The 17,735-nt window shown below is 42.8% G+C and overlaps 1 protein-coding gene across 1 annotated transcript in view; it reads left to right on the top strand.

The window, feature by feature from the left end:
• The first annotated feature begins 476 nt into the window (after nucleotides 1–476).
• ST8SIA1 (ST8 alpha-N-acetyl-neuraminide alpha-2,8-sialyltransferase 1) overlaps nucleotides 477–17,735 on the top strand; it is a 146,946-nt gene continuing 129,687 nt past the window's right edge. Inside the window, exon 1 of the mRNA XM_055318715.1 lies at nucleotides 477–1,418. Within this exon, the coding sequence (XP_055174690.1) occupies nucleotides 1,183–1,418 (236 nt within the window). The 5' untranslated portion in view covers nucleotides 477–1,182. The remainder of the gene's footprint in view (nucleotides 1,419–17,735) is intronic.

Here is a 17,735-nt window from a genome sequence, read left to right as displayed (position 1 = left end):
GGAGGATCCCGGGGTGCACGCACCTCCCCGTGCGCGCGCGTGCGGGCCCGTGAGCGTCGGAGAGTGTGTAGAAGAGGGAGTGAGCGCGCGCGCGCGCACGAGCGTCGGCCGGAGCCGCGGCTCGGGGATCGGGTAATGGGGGTGGGGGCGCGGGAAGGAATAAATCTCTGCCGGCCTCCTCGAGCCTCTGCGGGTTAATGACCAACCAGTTCTTAGGGAGACGAGGGTGACGGCGGCAGGGTGCTGCCCCGGCGCGCCGGCCGCGAGTCGAAAGGTCGGGTTACGCCAGCCAGTCCCCGCTACACTCCGACGTATCCATGCGTTGGGGGTGGGGGGGATTTTTTTATTGTTCGCCTCTGTCTCCAGAGAACAAGGGCGGGAGGGAGAGGCGCGCGCTCCAGGCGGATCTGAACGGGTCGAAGGAGGCAAATTTGCGGGTGGGGGAGGGAGGGGGAGACCTTGATTTCCACCAATCCCCGGGCGTTTGTCTGCGAAGTCCGGGGCGCCGCGGAGGGCTGCGGCGCGCCGCTGAATTAACTGATGAGAGCGAGTTCTTTTCTTCCCCGGGAGGGCTGGGGAGCGGGGGTCCTGGCGAGCAAGGCGGGGAAGCCCGGGGCAGGGTAGCGGTCCCGGGCCGCGGTGGAAATTTCCAAGGACTTGGCGCGGCGCGGAGAGCGCGTCTGGGGGTGCCCGGCGGTGCAGCAGCGCGGGAGGCGGGGAGAGGCGGCGGAGGGCGCAGGAGCATCTCTCCGGCGGGGACGCCGCGGGCCAGTGGTCTGGGAGGGAGCCCAGCCTCTCCCCGGCCCCGCGTAGGGCGACGGTGATGCTGCAGAACCGGCGGGAGCGACTCGCCGCGGCCGCTCTCTGCGCTCTCGGAGACCCCAGCGCCCGCCTTCCGCAGGGGAAGCGACCATGACCGGAGCTCGTGACTCGCCCCCCGGCCACTTCCCCTAGAAAGAAACCCTTGAAAAAGTTGCATCTGAAAAAAAATCCTTGCGCTGACCTTTGGGGCCGTGGGGGCCCGAAGAAACGTGCGTGCGAGTGCAAACGAGAAAGCAAAGCGGAAGGTGTGTGTGTGTATGGGGGGCCGGCGGTGGGGGGACCCTCCGCTGCCACTTTGCCTAACGCTGTGTTGAGCGCCCCCCGCCCCCCGCCCCCCGCCCCCGGGGCCGCGGGGCCGCGATGAGCCCCTGCGGGCGGGCCCGGCGACACACGTCCAGAGGGGCCATGGCAATACTGGCGTGGAAGTTCCCGCGGACCCGGCTCCCGGTGGGAGCCAGTGCCCTTTGCGTTGTGGTCCTCTGTTGGCTCTACATCTTCCCGGTCTACCGGCTGCCCAACGAGAAGGAGATCGTCCAAGGGGTGCTGCAACAGGGCACAGCGTGGAGAAGGAACCAGACGGCGGCGACAGTCTTCAGGTACTCCTCCCCTCGCGGCTCCTCCCGGCTCGCGTCCTTTCCTCCCGGTGCGCCGGGGACAGGGTCACGGGCTAGCGCCGCCTTGCAGAGGCATCTCTCCCCCGGTCCTTCCTTCTTGTCCTCCTCCCTTCCTTTGCCATTTCTAAACCTGAAGACTTTAGTCGGGGGGGGGGGGGTCCTTCCGCACCCCTTACACCAAAGAGATGTGCAGACACCTGCTTTGCTCACGTAAAACCTGTGAGCATTTCTTCCCCAGCCCGATCATAGTCAACGATTCGCCCCGTAACTGGTGGGAAGGAGAATCCAGGCTGACTTTGTCCTTTGCACTTAATGAGAGTTTATCTCTTGGGCTCTGTAGGTGTTGGAAGCTGTAGAGAACTAGAGGAAGGTAAGAGGCATCTCCCTGAGGCTGGGTGAGTGGTTGGTAACGGAAATCACTAATGAGGGAGTAATGGGCAAATCTTGGGCAGGAAAAACATGGGCACCTAGCCAGGACCCTGCGGCTTTGTTCAGTGTGCCCACGACGAAACCCAGAGCGCTTAACTGATCCCCCACTAAGAGCCGGGTACTGTGTGATTCTTATTGAAAACTCAACAACTTTCTGATAACACTCTTATCCCCATCTTACCACCCACAAACTGAGTCTTCAGAAGGAGGAGTTACTTCCCCAAGGTCATGTCATGTCCCTTTGAAGTGTGGGAACTGAAAATTTCAACACATAAAGCTCCTCAGCTCCCAGCTCTTTTTTTTGGGGGGGGGCGGGGGAAGGGGGTCGCTTAGACCGTGGATGCCTTCTGGAGAATGGGAGATGGACTTTAGGTAGGGACTTGGAATCAGAAAACAAAAAACCGAAGCCAGGTTGGAAATCAGAATGCTGAGGATCGCTCAGAGGTTGTAGTTTCCCTTCTTTTCTGGGAATTTCAGCTTAAGTGTCTAAAAATAAGTTCTTGGCAGCAGGGGTTGTGTCGTTAGATTGGAGGGAAGGCAGTGCTGCTTCCCCTTCCTCTCCACTTTCCTGGACATGTTCAGGGGACACACAAGGGCTTCTATGACTGCCAGGTGCCCCCTTCCCCTTCATTCCCTGGGGCTTGAAGATGCTGCAGTTGGCTTTCCTGAGATTGTAGTGGTCTAGGTGAGGAGTGCTTTCCTTTGCTCTTCTGCCTAGGATCTTTCCAAGCTGTCTATGGGCAGCTGAGAGCCAACTTAAACATTTTCACCAACAGTAGTTGGTTACAGATGTTCAGAAACATCCATAAATTTCAAAAAAAAAACTTTTTAGACATATCGTTTCCTTCTCCTTCTGGGGCCTGCTCCTGGAAAGAAGGTCAAAGAGAAAATAGCCAATTCTTTCAGGGGAAGACATGAAATCTTTAAACGGGGAGGGAAGACTTGCCTTCTCTCTTGTTCTTTAGAATTCAGCTATCATTAAGCTTGAAAATAATGCTACACCCCTTAAAAGTAAATAAGGGCTAATTTTCTCCCGCCTTCACAGTATTGATTGATGGACTCGAAAGCACCCAAAAGGCAAATAGCATCCAGCAATTCTTTTCTCTAAAGACAGGAAGCACTTTTACTCCAAGTGATATAAGGAAATGAATTAAGAACTTCCCATTGGTTCCTAATGAAAGAGTCCATTTTTTTTTTGTATGGGAGGAAGAATAAGAAAGCTCTGTTGCCAAAAAAAAAAAAAAGAAAGAAAGAAAGAAAAGAAAGCTCTGTTGCTTCCTTAAATAAATCTCTTTGCAGGATATAATCGAGTGGAAAATGCTTCATATTCTGAGAAATACATGCTTTTCATTTCTGAGACACACTTGTCCCTTGCTGTCTGTAGCCTGGGGTAATCTTTAGTGTGTTTGACTGTCACTTGGTGTAGTCTCTATGTGCAGAGAATTACTAATAGAATCCACACACTATAAAAAACTGCTTAGACACATATCCCTTAAAGTCAGTGTCTGTAAAAGTGTATAAGATGCACCATTGCTTGTTGAAAAGAGTTTGGGCTTTGGAGTAGAATTCTACACTAGTAGGATTCCTAGACTGAGGGTGCCATGACTAGGTAGATAAGCAGCGGAGTATCTTTGGTAAGCCATTCTGTCTCTTTGAGTCTTAGTTTCCTTATTTATAAATGGGGATAAGAGCATTTACCTTGCAGGGTTGGTAGAGGTTTAAATACAAAAATAAAAAACAACTACTGCAAGTGTTTGGCACATATAACCAGTCAATGGTGCTATTATAGTTGTCATGAATTATAATTCTCTGTATACATTACAACTTATATAAGGACTTCTGGCCAGCCCATAAGAATTTGGAATGCTTTGGGCACCTGGGTGGCCCAGAGATTGAGCATCTGCCTTTGGCTCTGGTCGTGATCCCCGGGTCCTGCTATTGAGTCCTCCTCGGGTCGGGCTCCCTGCAGGGAGCCTGCTTCTCTCTCTGCCTGTGTCTCTGCCTCTCTCTCTCTGTGTGTGTCTCTAATGAATAAATGAATACAAAATCTTAAAAAAAAAAAAAAGAATTTGGAATGCTTTGCCAGCCAAAGTTGCAGAGAAGCACTACTGGTCAATACTTTGCCCCCCCCCCCCCGTTTCTTTACACTGAACCTAGTAAATAGGGACGAGGAATTTTAAAAGATAAAAGTATCGTGGTTTGCTAAGTCAAAAAATTTTTTGTACTCTGCATGTGTAATAAAATCTGTTTTTTAAAGCATATGGATTGTTAGTATGTGGGCAGTAGTGTATGTTTTTAAAATATTAGGTCAGCCAGAGGCCCTTATTATGTTAAGAAAGAATAACTTTTGCAAACAGGTGTCTGTGTTTTCCAGTCTAAAATATCTTCCACACAACTAGAAATGTATATGAATGCACAGTTTGCACTTTTGTGTGGAGATACATGCATATTTATTCATAAACTGTGGAATGCTGTCATGTATATGTATACATTTATACACATATTCATATATACATACACACATACAAATAATTGCAGTCAGTCAGTTGACTAGTATTTAATGAATGACTATAATATGCCAGATTTGAATTAGGCCCTGGGGGTTAGCAGTAGATGGGATGGGCAGATTGCTTTCTCTGAGATGGCTTACCTCCTACGAGGGGGTGACCGACAAAAACCAAGGAGTAAAGCAGTCAGTGGGATGATTTAAAGTACTGCTAAATGCTCCGAGAACAAAGGCGAGTGTTTCATTATGTTTATTAGCATTAGAGTTGCAGATTACCTTTCGCCCTCTGTGCTTTCATTTACTTTTGTGATTTTCTTCTTCTCTTGGCTCAGACTACTCAGAGGGGAACCTTGGCAACTTGCAAAGGAGAAGGCAGCAAGAAAAGTCACAGAGCTGCAAGGGCTTTAAACTAGATAGGAGGTTGTCTAACATCCACATGGCAATGGAAGGATAAAGGAATCAATTGACCCTAACGTAGAAATATTGGAGAGTTTCTCTGCAACTCTTGTTGTTTCTGAATGAGTCGTCAAGTGGTGTGGGGAGATGTTGAACCAAAGTGGCATTTGTCTCTTCCATCAGGGCCCTACCCACTTTATTTGTTTCTCTGAAAGGAGCTTCAGTTCACAATTTATGCTCAAGGCTTTATCCTTGGCATTGGACATAGTAATAATGACAACAAGAACAACAGCAAAACCGAAAAATTACTAGGAGCCTATAATGTGCATGGCACTAGGCTGAGTGCTTTCAATGTACTGTCTCATTTAATTCTCCTGACAATCTTATATAAATGGATATGTTATCATCCACGTTTATAAAGAGGAACATGCCCAGGTCCCTGCCAGGGATTTGCTGTACTCCCAGGGACAGGCATATGTGTTTATAATTAATTAACCAACTGGACATAGGGGCATCAAAGAGAGGCAGTATAGCAGAGAGAAAAACTTACGGACTTGGGAGCTGTCAGAACATGGTTGGAATCCCAGCTGTATCCCTTTCTGATTGTATGATCATTGGTAAGTTCAACCCTCAGAGCTTCAGTCTCCCCATTTGTAAAGTGGGATGTGTAATGATTTCTTACAGATTTGCAGTGCACGTTACATGGTGGCATAGAGGAAGCACTTAGAAAGATGCTTGCCACATACTTCTGTCTAATACACGGTCATTATAAAAATAGAAACACAAGCAAAGTGCTGGGGAAGTTCACAAAACATGGCTGTTAATTCTGCTGGAAGGAGGGAAATCAGAGAGGAGGTGGTGTTTGCACTAAGCCTTGAAGGATGCTAAAGTTGGGTAGTAGTAAGAAGTGAGGGCAGAAGGATGTTCTAGGCAGGGAGAACAGCCAAGGCCAAAGCAGGGAAGTGTGGAAATTCTTGATGTGCTTCCTGTATGGAAAGGCATTGATTTTTCCCACAGAGAACATAGTAGGAAGGTAGACTCAGAGGTACCCAGCAGCCAAGTCACACTCTCTGAATAGGCTTAAGGTGAGGTTTGTGAAAAATGAACCAACATCAAGCATCCAAGGGCACTGGTCATGTGTCAGCTGTCAGCAGAGTGGGCACACTGCTGTTACTGGTGGATTGCTGGATATAGGATAACACTCCAAAGAGCTTTGAAAATTCTCTATATTCACCGAGAGCTAACCAGTACTCTAAGCCATGATGTTCCCCTTTCCTTTACCAAATTCTGAACGAAATACTGCTCTAAGCATTTTGAGCTTTATGTGCCTTCTTTTCTGTCCATAGTTTTGAATCTGTGGATCCCAGAAGCTTCAGATATTTCCACAGCTGTCCTGGTGGCTGCAGAAGGGCACCGGGGGTGGAGGGCTGAGAGGCAGGTGCAGCCCTCGGTATAGATGGGATGTGAGGTTTATGTTTGTTAAGGTAAAGATTTATGAAATGCCCTCTGAAAGGAGTTTAGGAAGAATATAGTTTATAGTAAATTTTGGTGTTTAAGAAAATAAGCTTCAATTATGTTGTGCATTTACAAATGAGAAAAAAATTCATTAGCAATAACCACAATAGCAAAAAGAAATCATTAACACTCATTGTCCACATAAGATGACCCAGGCCAGGTTCCCAGTGCTTGTATTTCTTAGCTTTTGTCCTCACAGCTATTTTACAGTAGATATTTATATGTTCTTTGTTTTATGGATGAGAAAATGGAAATTCAGAGAGACTCATTAACAAAATGATGGGTCGTGTTTCCAACACAGAGCTATTTGACTCTAGCCTTATTAGCTCGTTCCCTAATAATCTTAGATAAACGAGGCACTGCTGTCTATATCTCTTATGATGTGACCATGAATACTTCTCCATCATTATCTTCATCAGCGTTCCTCTTTTGGTATAGTAATACTGAAACAAGCCGGGCTGTGTTAGTTTTGTGTGTATCATTCCCTCTGCCGGAAATGCCTTTCCTTCAAGGCCACAACTCCTTGCCCTTTACCTGGCCAATTCTCACTCATCTCTTGACAGTGCATTTACTGGTTAAGAGCAAAGATCCTAAAAGTCAGTTGCGCTAAAATTCTGATTCTACCATTTGCTATGTTCTGAGCAAACCAGCCTTTGCTGTCCGTTTCCTCATCTGTAAAATGTGTCAGTGGTTGTTGCTGTGGTGGCGGTGGCGGTGGCTGCTGCTGCTGCTGCTTCTCCTCCTCCTCCTCCTTTTTAAAAATCATTTATTTATTTATTTATTTATTTATTTATTTATTTATTTATTTATTTATCCATTTTAAAAATTTTTAAAATTTTATTTATTTTTTATTATTTATTTTTTAAATAAATTTATTTTTTATTGGTGTTCAATTTGTCAACATACAGAATAACACCCAGTGCTCATCCCGTCAAGTGCCCACCTCAGTGCCCACCACCCATTCACCCCCACCCCCCACCCTCCTCCCCTTCCACCACCCCTAGTTCGTTTCCCAGAGCTAGGAGTCTTTCATGTTTTGTCTCCCTTTCTGATATTTCCCACATATTTTTTCTCCTTTCCCCTTTATTCCCTTTCACTATTTTTTATATTCCCCAAATGAACGAGACCATATAATGTTTGACCTTCTCCGATTGACTATTTTCACTCAGCATAATACCCTCCAGTTCCATCCACATTGAAGCAAATGGTGGGTATTTGTCATTTCTAATGGCTGAGGAATATTGTATACATAGACCACATCTTCTTTATCCATTCATCTTTCGATGGACACCGAGGCTCCTTCCACAGTTTGGCTACTGTGGCCATTGCTGCTAGAAACATCGGGGTGCAGGTGTCCCGGTGTTTCATTGCATCTGTATCTTCGGGGTAAATCCCCAACAGTGCAATTGCTGGGTCGTAGGGCAGGTCTATTTTTAACTCTTTATGTGGGTCCTTGTAGTATTGTTGTGAGCATTAGAATAGATAATGTATTGAAAAATGCTTCTGGCATATTAGTGCTTAATCCATGTTACCTCTGTTCAAGGTAGCTTACCTTACTCTTTTCTTCTTCCCCAGGCTGTGTTAGAAGCTTCTCCTCTCTCTTTCTCTGTTTTTTTTTTTTATTGCCTTGTGCATATTATTGCATTTCTTTAATCATCAAAAAATATCTACTCCTCTGTGTCTACTAGTTTTATCATAGAAGATGCTAGAACTATAGCAGCTAACTTAAAATTTACTTTCTTGAAGTTTATGGACTAATGAGGGAAGACATAATGATGGATAAATATGCAAGTGTCTGGTAGTGACAGGTGTATTTTTCATGATGCTGCATTAAAAGTACCAATTTATTTGTCTGCCTTTTCTGTTGGCTCGTTCATATTTGCATTCCCAGAGCTGAGTGCAATTTCTGATTTTTGTTGAGTTACTGTGTGATGAATGTGCCAGCAAGGTGTGAGACTGGATAGCTAATCGGTCAGTCAACAAATACTGAATGAGGTCCAATATTCTGGTTGGTCATGTGGAGATCAAAGGAGGAAATGGCATCTACTCTTTTGAAAGAGCTCTTACTGGAGAGCAGAGTTTTCAATTTCAACACTACTAACATTTTGGGCTGGAAGATTCTTTGTTGTGGTAGGCTGTCCTGTACATTGTAGAATATTTAGCAATGTCCATGGCTCTGTCCACTAAATGAAACAAATCGGTATGTCTCCAGATTTGAGAAAATGTCTTTTGGGGGGCAAAATTGCTCTCGGTGGAGAACCATTTTCTTTGGAGAAACAAAATCAACCCATTGACAAGATTTTTAAAAATCCCAGAAAATATGCAATGAAGAACTACATCTGGAAACTACAAACCATAAATGCTTTGACTACGGGAAGGGAAGTGGATGAACTGTACTTTGGTGGCCAGCTCTTGGTTAAAGAAGGATAGTGAGAGGGCAGACTTTTTGGGAAATTTACTTAAAGCAGCTGTCTCTGTTGAAAGCTTGTGTGAGAGTTGCCCAGGGTTCTCACCAGAGCCCTGCTTAGACCCTGGCAAGAGGAGCAGGGTGGGGAGAGGGCGCTCACTCTGTTTCTCCTTTGGTCTCAGCTCTTTGCAAAGGGGAAGGCATCTCTGGGGCCTTTGTAGAACAGGAATTCCCTGCCCAAATGACCCAAGCTCCACTTCCACAGCCTGCTTGCCTGTGTGAGGAGTTCCCCATCACCCACCTTCAGGGTGGCTTTTCCCATTGCTGTGAGCACTCCTCGGCCCAAGGGATGGCCAAGGAACAGTTCTTCATGGGAGGCAGAGGCTGTGAAAAGAACTTGGAGATGGGAGGTGGGGGTTTCAGGTGGACACATGGTGGTGGCTACCTGTGTCCCCATGTTCCAGTATCCAAATGTCTAGAGTTTGAGAAGCCTAAATTGGAATCTGGTCTCCCAGTTTGTTTACACAGGTATATTTGTTCAGGGAAAAGAATAGGGAGTTAGGACATATTTTTTTTTATCCGTTTGTTTGTTGATTTGATTGTAACTTTTACATATTTAGATACATTTGTGCTTTCTTCCTCTGCCTTGCAAATTGAGGGGAGTTTTTGCACCTTGGAAGAGTATTAGTCTTCATTTTGGAGAACAGTATTTAGGGAGCTAGTTGGATCAATTGAATAATTTTATATGAGTGTAGAGTATGGCCGGATTTTCTTTTGACAGAGTTATATTAGGAAGCCAGAACTGGTGAATAATGAACGTACAGATTATAACCCACTGAATGAGATAGTACAAGCCACTCACGCAGGGGCAGGAGGGTGGGGGGTGGTAGTGCGGTAGGGGAGAGCAGATATTTCCCTCTGCATCTCAGTTCCCACTTTGGGGAAAGGAAATCCATATGGGTCGTTTTGATTGAAGATGCAGCTTTCAATAAACCCCAAGGGAAGCAGTCACAAGATTGATCAGATTCTAGAATCCAGGGGGCTCAGTGAGCTGGAGGAAGGTCTTGAATGAGCAAGAGAATGAGAGCAGGGTAGCAAGCACCTAGGACTTTATAAGGTGATTGGAGCAGGGGTCACTAATGTTTTTTGGGCTTGACTCTAAGTGGTTATTTTATTTTATTATTTTATTTTATTTTAATTTTTAAAAATATTTATTCATGAGGGAAAGAGAGAAAAAGAGAGAGAGAGTGGCAGAGGGAGAAGCAGGCTCCATGGAGGGAGCCCGGCGTGGGACTCGATCCCAGATCTCCAGGATCACACCCTGGGCTGAAGGCAGCACTAAACCGCTGAGCCACCCGGGCTGCCCCTAAGTGGTTATTTTAAAAGGTTCCCCAAGAAAGGTAAAATGGGAACTTATGTCAGGAATCCTAAACTTAAGTTCTTATCTAAATGTCCAGACTGTGGGTGTGAGCAGGGTTATCACACTGTAAAATGTTTAGGCAGCAAATCCGGAAAACAAAAGTTTTTTTCCTTAAAAGTTGTTTTTCTCATCACAGTTATAAATCATCTTGGAAGTGATGCAGACTATGTAAAATTTGTGCAATGTCTTTGGTGGAGTTGATAGATTTCTTTTTTTTTTTTTTTTGAGTTGATTTCTAGGAAAATACAGTACTTTTTAATCTTTTCATTCTATTTTTGCCTCTTTTGGGAGTTGTTGACCTTGGGCAGGCTGCTAAACCCCTGTTCCTTTGTTTTGTTATCTGAAAAATGGTATATAATATGCTAACCCAATTCCTAGGTTTATGATAGTTTGTGTAGAATCCATAGCCATCCTCACCTGGCTGCATGAGATTACAGGATGCTCATTCCTACCTAGAAACAGTCTAGATCTCAGAGCCCCAGAGAATCAGTTTTTTTTTTTTGGTAAGATTTATTTATTTGGGCAGCCGGGGTGGCTCAGCGGTTTAGTGCCGCCTTCAGCCCAGGGCCTGATCCTGGGGACCCGGGATCGAGTCCCACTCGGGCTCCCTGCATGGAGCCTGCTTCTCCCTCTGCCTGTGTCTCTGCCTCTCTCTCTTTCTCTGTCTCATGAATAAATAAATATTTTTAATATTTATTTTGATAAATAAATATTTTTAATAAAAATATTTTATTTATGAATAAATATTTTTAATATTTATTTTGATAAATAAATATTTTTAATAAAAATATTTTATTTATGAATAAATATTTTTAATATTTATTTTAATAAATAAATATCTTTAATAAAAATATTTTATTTATTTATTCATGAGAGACACAGAGAAAGAGAGAGAGGCAGAGACACAGGCAGAGGGAGAAGCAGGCTCCATGCAGGGAGCCCGAGTGGGACTCGATCCCGGGTCCCCAGGATCAGGCCCTGGGCTGAAGGCGGCACTAAACCGCTGAGCCACCCGGGCTGCCTGAGAATCAGGTTTTGATACTGGTTCTGTCATTTATTAACTTTGTGACCTTGAAAAAATTACCTGGCCTCTCTGAGCCTTAGCTGTGGGTGGCAGTACTTACCTTAAGAGGATTAAGTGTTGAATTATTGCTAATTATTAAGCCATAATGATGAGAAAAGCTGCTTCCTGGGACACAGCTTATGCCTATTACTGGTACTTTCAGTAATGGAATATCTAATGAAATGTGACCTTATTACACACTCTCTTCTTCAATAGTGTTAGTACTAAGGATGCTGTAAAATGGGCAGTAGAATTTTAAGGAAGAGAACAGAGTCCAGACATAAATCACTGGTTCATTCATTCGTCCACATTTACTAAATGCCTGTTGTGCACCAGGTAGGGGCTGGGATACAGCGATGAAAGTTAAGACATGGTTCCTGATTTTATAAAATTTACAGTCTGGCCTAGTGACATTAGCTAAGTTAGTAAGAATTGAGTAATGTAGTGTTCCAAGGGCTACGGTTGGTCCGTTTCAGATAATTTTGCTGAGTTTCGAAGTGATTGATTTTTCCCCCTTTCTGTTGGACTGTCTTCCAGCTATGGCATTGCATAGAGGGAAGCAGCCAAGACCAGAGGAGCTGTGTCACTCCTTTAATTAGGTGCCAGGAGGAAGCTGAAGTGAATTCAGAGCTACACATTCTCTATTATTCAAGGCTTAAGTAACAGTACACTACCAGAGATTTCCAAGTGAGGCTTTTGGAGGACAAATTGCTTATCTCAATTATTGATACAACAAATATATACATGATTTTATGTCATAACCTCGTGCTTATTTAAAAAATAATTATTTAAAATAATGTTCATTATTTGTCTGATTTTGGAAGTAATAGATACTGTAGAAAAAATTTAAATGTAGTGAAAAAGGAGGAAAAAAACCCCTCATAATTCCATCCCTCAGAAGTATTTCACTGTGAACACTGTTTCTTTTGTGCATATTTGTTTGCGTTTGTGTATTACTAAATCGTATATATTTGTATATTTAGTTTTATGTTCTTTTTTATCCACTCAGTGTTACATCTTTAACATTTTCTCATATAATTAAATAGTTTTTAACTGCCAAGCTTGTGATAAGATAGCATTATGATTTTCATTTTGGAAAAAAATTATTTACTGTAAGTTTTAAAAATGTTAACAATTTGGAACAAATTACTTTCTTCCAAAGAATCCTTATAAAGGATATCATATTTGCATGTTAGATTTTTTTTTTTTAGATTTTTCTTTAAATATTTTTTCATATAGATTTGGTAAATACTGAGCATGGGAAATCGAAAAGCCTCTTTAAAGAGTTTGCTTTCTCAAAGTTGGCATTTAAATGACAAGAGCAACACTTTATAAAAGTAATTGACATTTAATCACCTAGAGACAAACATTGCTAATATTTTGGCATATAGTTTTCTAGAACATTCAGTGCTTCCTCTGTGTGTGTTTATCAAACAAAAATATAATGAATTTGACAGTATATTGTAGATTTTTTAATGGCAATATATATAGATTTACATCATCCCTTTGTATTTTTTAAAAAATTCTTTATTTAAATTCAATGTAGTTAACATATACTGTGTTATTAGTTTCAGGGGTAGAATTTAGTGATTCATCAGTTGCATATAACACCCTGTGTTCATAACATTAAGTGCCCTCCTTAATGGCCATCACCCATTTAGCCCACCTTCCCCACCCACCTCCCCTCCAGCAATTCTCAGTTTGTTTCCTAGGGTTCGGAGTTTCTTACGGTTTGTCTTCCTCTCTGTTTTAATCTTATTTTTCCTTCCTTCCTGCTATGTTCATCAGTTTTGTTTCTTAAATTCCACATATGAGTGAAATCATATGGTATTTGTCTTATTCTGACTTATTTCGCTTAGCATAACACACTCTAGCTCCATCCACAGCATTGCAAATGGCATGATTTCATTCTTTCTGATGGCTGAGTAATGTTCCATTATAAATATATATACCACTTCTTTGTCCATTCATCGGTTGATGGACATCTGGGCTCTTTCCATAGTTTGTCTGTTGTGGACATTGCTGTTATAAACATTGGGGCCCATGTGCCCCTTTGAATCATTATGTTTGTATCCTTTGGATAAATACCTAGTAATGCAATTGCTGGTTCGTAGGGTACTTGTATTTTTAACTTTTTGAGGAACCTCCATACTGTTTTCAGAATAGCTGCACCAGCTTGCATTCCCACCAACAGTGTAAGAAGGTTCCCCTTTCTCCATATCCTCATCAACATCTGTTGTTTCCTGAGTTGTTAATTTTAGCCATTATGACTGGTGTGAGATGGTATCTCATTATGGTTTTGATTTGTATTTCCCTGATGCTGAGTTATTTTGAGCATCTTTTTGTGTGTCTTTTGGCCTTTCGTATATATCATCCCTTTTTAATGGCTGTAAGATTTTCCTTTGTTAGTATAGTTAATGATTTATTTAAGTAATCCACTATTATTGAATATTCATGTTGATGCAGTATCTCACCTTTGTAAATAATGCTGTGAAGAACATCTTTTTGTATACATCTTAAATATTTAATGTTTATTTTCTTAGTTTAAATTTCTAGAAGTAGTTTCTTGACAGTTTCTTTCCCCCTACCATCAGTTCTTATTACTGGCTTCTTTGGTTGTTTAGAGAAATTCTTCAACTTTGGCTTAGGGCAGATTTGAGTTTTCTTCCATTTCAATGTGGACAGTGATTGTGTAAATAGAAAACATACAATGATTGTTAACATTAAATGATGAAATTCTCTTTTAGGAATTTTCAAGAGGCAGGGAAGCAACTGGGAAAGATTCCCGTGCAAAGGATGTGTACAGGGCAGTGACCTCTGTATGAGGAATTGAGGACTGTGGTGACCTCTCTATGAGGAATTTATTTAGTGCACTGGAAGATGTGCCTTTGTTATGGCTATTCTCTTCATTACAGAACAATTGATAACTAGCTCAGTGTTTCATTTTTGTTTAAAAAGAAACGACTTTATGAGACCATTTGTACTATTTTCTAGGATTTAAGCAATTAAAAACCATAATTTAAAAAAGAAATATACCTTTTCCTAATGACACGGTAGAGATTTCAAGGAAAAGGATTAATGTCTTAAATTAAAAAATAAAGCAATTATATGTTATGACTGTTTTTTAAAAAGTCATTTTCCTATTCACTACAATTGAAAATCTTGGGGGGGGGGCACCTAAGTGGCCCAGTTGGTTGTCTGTCTGCCTTCTGCTCAGGTCTTGGTTTCTGGGTCCTGGGAATTGAGCCCTACATGAGCTCCTGGCTCAGTCGGGAGTCTGCTTCTCCCTCTGGCCCTGCTCACTCCCTCTCACATCCACTTGTGCTCTCTCAAGTGGATGAATAAAATCTTTGAAAAAAAAATTGAAAATCTTGGACTTGAAACTAGAACAGATTATATCCACCTGCATGGAGGGTAAGAGAATAGTAGAAAGGCACAAAAATCCCATGATGATATTTTGCTGGGTTGATTTTTTGAAAGTTGAGTGTTAGTGATTGATTGTGTTGACACTGGACTAAATCATCTCTATCCTATGTTCTTGTCCTCCTTTGCACTTGTTTGAAACAGCTATACATAACAGTTTGCTTTGGTGCTTTAGGGTCAGACATTGAGTCTTGTTTATATTTGTCTGCCTCTGATCCTTCATCACAGTCTTACTAATTGCCTAACAAATACTTGTTTTATGAATGAAAACATTACATTTTCTACAAGGCCTGTCGATAGTTGTCTGAATATCTTTCAGTGGTAGTTCATTTATTGTCTAATATTGAGACTCTATGCTATCAGTATTCACTACTAATTCATTTGTTCACTCCTTCACTCATTCCTTTGTCCAATAATTAACTATTCAGTGCTTTCTGTGTGCCAGGTACTGGTACTAGGTGCTGAGAATCAAATAGTTAGCCAGGAAGACATAGGCCTTCCTCTCATAGAATGGATAAGCACATAGTATACATTATAAAAAGAGCAGTGATATTCTCCAAAAAAAAAAAAAAATCTCTCAACTCTTTTTTTTTTGTTGTTTTTTTCAACTCTTTTTTATGGAAGAAAAACAAGCCCATGTTTAACTTCACTTTCAGCATTTAGCTGTGTCTGTATTTGTGCCAAAGTCCCTCCTCTGGTCCACTCTGTTTTTGGCCTGCACTGTGACTGTGAAGCCAGAAGTCTTTGTACAGTTTAGTGGTATATCTTTTGATTCTGTTTAACTTATGCAACATCTGAAATATTAAGAGAGGAAAAAGCCCTTTGAAAAATTGCTAAAAGATACGTGAGTCCATGGGGGAAAGCAAAGCTTAGTTACCAGTAGAATAAAAGAGACCTAGAAGCAGGCTGGCTTGGATGGGGATTGTTTACTTTGTAAGCAACTGGTCTTGACTCAACCAGCCACCCTGCCATAATATAGAAAAGGAGAGGGTATTTGACAGGAGCGGGTGGAAATAGAGTGCTGTGAATTGAGGAGTCTCAATTGTGGTAAAAACAGTCATTTTTAAAAAAGATTTTATTTATTTATTTATTCATGAGAGACAGAGAGTGAGAAAGGGAGAGAGAGAGAGAGAGAGAGAGAGAGAGCGAGCGCAGAGAGGCAGAGACACAGGCAGAGGGAGAAGCAGGCTCCATGCAGGGAGCCTGATGTGGGACTCAATCCTGTGTCTCCAGGATCATGCCCTGGGCTGAAGGCAGCACTAAACAGCTGAGCCACCTGGGCTGCCCAAAACACACTCATTTTATTTTTTCCTAATAACTGCTCCAACCGTGCAATGGTAGACCTAACTCCTGACCTCCATTCCCCACCCCACTTAGCTGGCTTTAATGGGACTTTGGCTAATATTGCCAAATTTTATCAACTTTTATCTATCTTGATTATTGAGACAGTCTATTCTGGTGCTTAGCTCAGTTTTGTTGATTTTATTTACTTATTCTTTAAAGATTTACTTATTTGAGAGAGTGAGAAAGCGCACATGAGCAGAAGGAGCAGAGGGAGAGGGAGAGAGAATCTCAAGCAGACCCCACGCTGAGTGCAGAGCCCCACATGGGGCTCTATCCCACGACCCTGAGGTCACAACCTCAGCTGAAACCCAGAGTTGGGCACACAACTAACTGTGCCACCCAGGTTCCCCTCAGTTTTAGTTTATTTTAAAACACAACGAAAGCTCCCATGGCTACCATTTCTGTCTGCTTTGGCTCTACCTGAAATTCCAGCAGCATGTAGTAGCAGCGTGAAAGGTATTTGCTGGGGCGGATCCCCACTCCACCCACTTCTAGGAGCTATTTCTTCCCCATTGGACAGGGAGGACATGAATATTCACAGTCCCTTTCCTCTGTTGATGATTGTGGCTTCTCAGGTGAACCCTGAGAGGCTGCCCACCTTTTCTAAGGGCAAACTGGCCTGCGTTCCTTCACCTGGTGTGCAGCCTCGTAGGCGGAATACTGGTAAGCACTCCATCCACAGGCAGTTCCCCATTCTTGCCACCCCAAAAGGATTTTTACAGCCCACTGCCTCACCATCTCTTTCCACTTCTGTTTCTTCTCTCCAGCGTTGTCCTTAAAAATAAGAGTTATTTTACTAGCAAAAATGGGTTTATTTGGAAATAGTGTAGAATTGCAATTTGGAAAAAGCAAGGGATGCTCAAACTATCAAAGGAGGGAAACGTTATTTCATGGAAAAGAAGGAGGAAGTTGAGAGGGGTTGTTCTGAAGGAAAGTCCATTGGAAAAGGCAAGAGTTCAGGACGATGATGGTTTCCCATTGGCTGGGTTGCAGGGGTAATTGATTTCTTGTAAGAGATGCAATGTACATCTTTTCTTGTTGGGAATTGTAATTGATGATTCTTCTCTGTTGATGATTCTTCTGTTGGTGGTGGTGGTGGGTGGGGTGGGGGGTGGGGATGGGGGTGTTCTGTAATTGATAGTTCTTGAGGTAGAGTGTTACGATGTGAGGGCTCCCTCTTCTGGCCTCTCCACTCCATCGTAGTGAGGTTTTCCTTTGTTAATTTTGACAAGACATATAGCACAGGGCAGCACAGTTGCAAGCGCAGCAAACAACCCAATCATAAAGTGCCTGTGTCTCCTTATTGCAGACCCTCATTGTCTTTACAAGTGATTCTTTTTGAACATCCCCCACCCCTCTTCCTTCTTCGTTGGCAGGGAGGGAAGGCACTTGTTCTACAGGGGTGGAGAGAGTAGCCTCCTGAAAAAACATGGCACTCACAAGTCCGTGCCTTTCTCCTGGTCCTGCTCCAGTGTGAATCAGCTGTATGGTGATAGGACTGCTTCTTGGTCTAGTGCCACTTAGAGAACCTGTAAGGAGGTGGTGGCTAACTCCAACTTCTGGCAGCTTTCTGAACCTAACAAATAGTGTTATTAGCACATGTTGGTCTTAGTTTTGGTTTCTGACCATCATTCCCAGATAAGAGAAGAACCTCATATTTTATACTTGTTTCCTGCATAAGTTTTTGTACTCAAAAAATTCAGTCATGCTATTTCTTAAAGGATCCCTGTGGGCCCCAGAAATAGGGAAATGCTCAACTGGGTCTGTTCACTTTCATATTGAGCAGGTGATCAAGG

The sequence above is a fragment of the Nyctereutes procyonoides genome, unplaced genomic scaffold (genome assembly GCF_905146905.1).
Source record: "Nyctereutes procyonoides isolate TBG_1078 unplaced genomic scaffold, NYPRO_anot_genome, whole genome shotgun sequence".
Taxonomy (NCBI): domain Eukaryota; kingdom Metazoa; phylum Chordata; class Mammalia; order Carnivora; family Canidae; genus Nyctereutes; species Nyctereutes procyonoides.
Note: the sequence above shows the minus strand (reverse complement) of the source record. Positions and strands in the feature narration are given on the sequence as shown.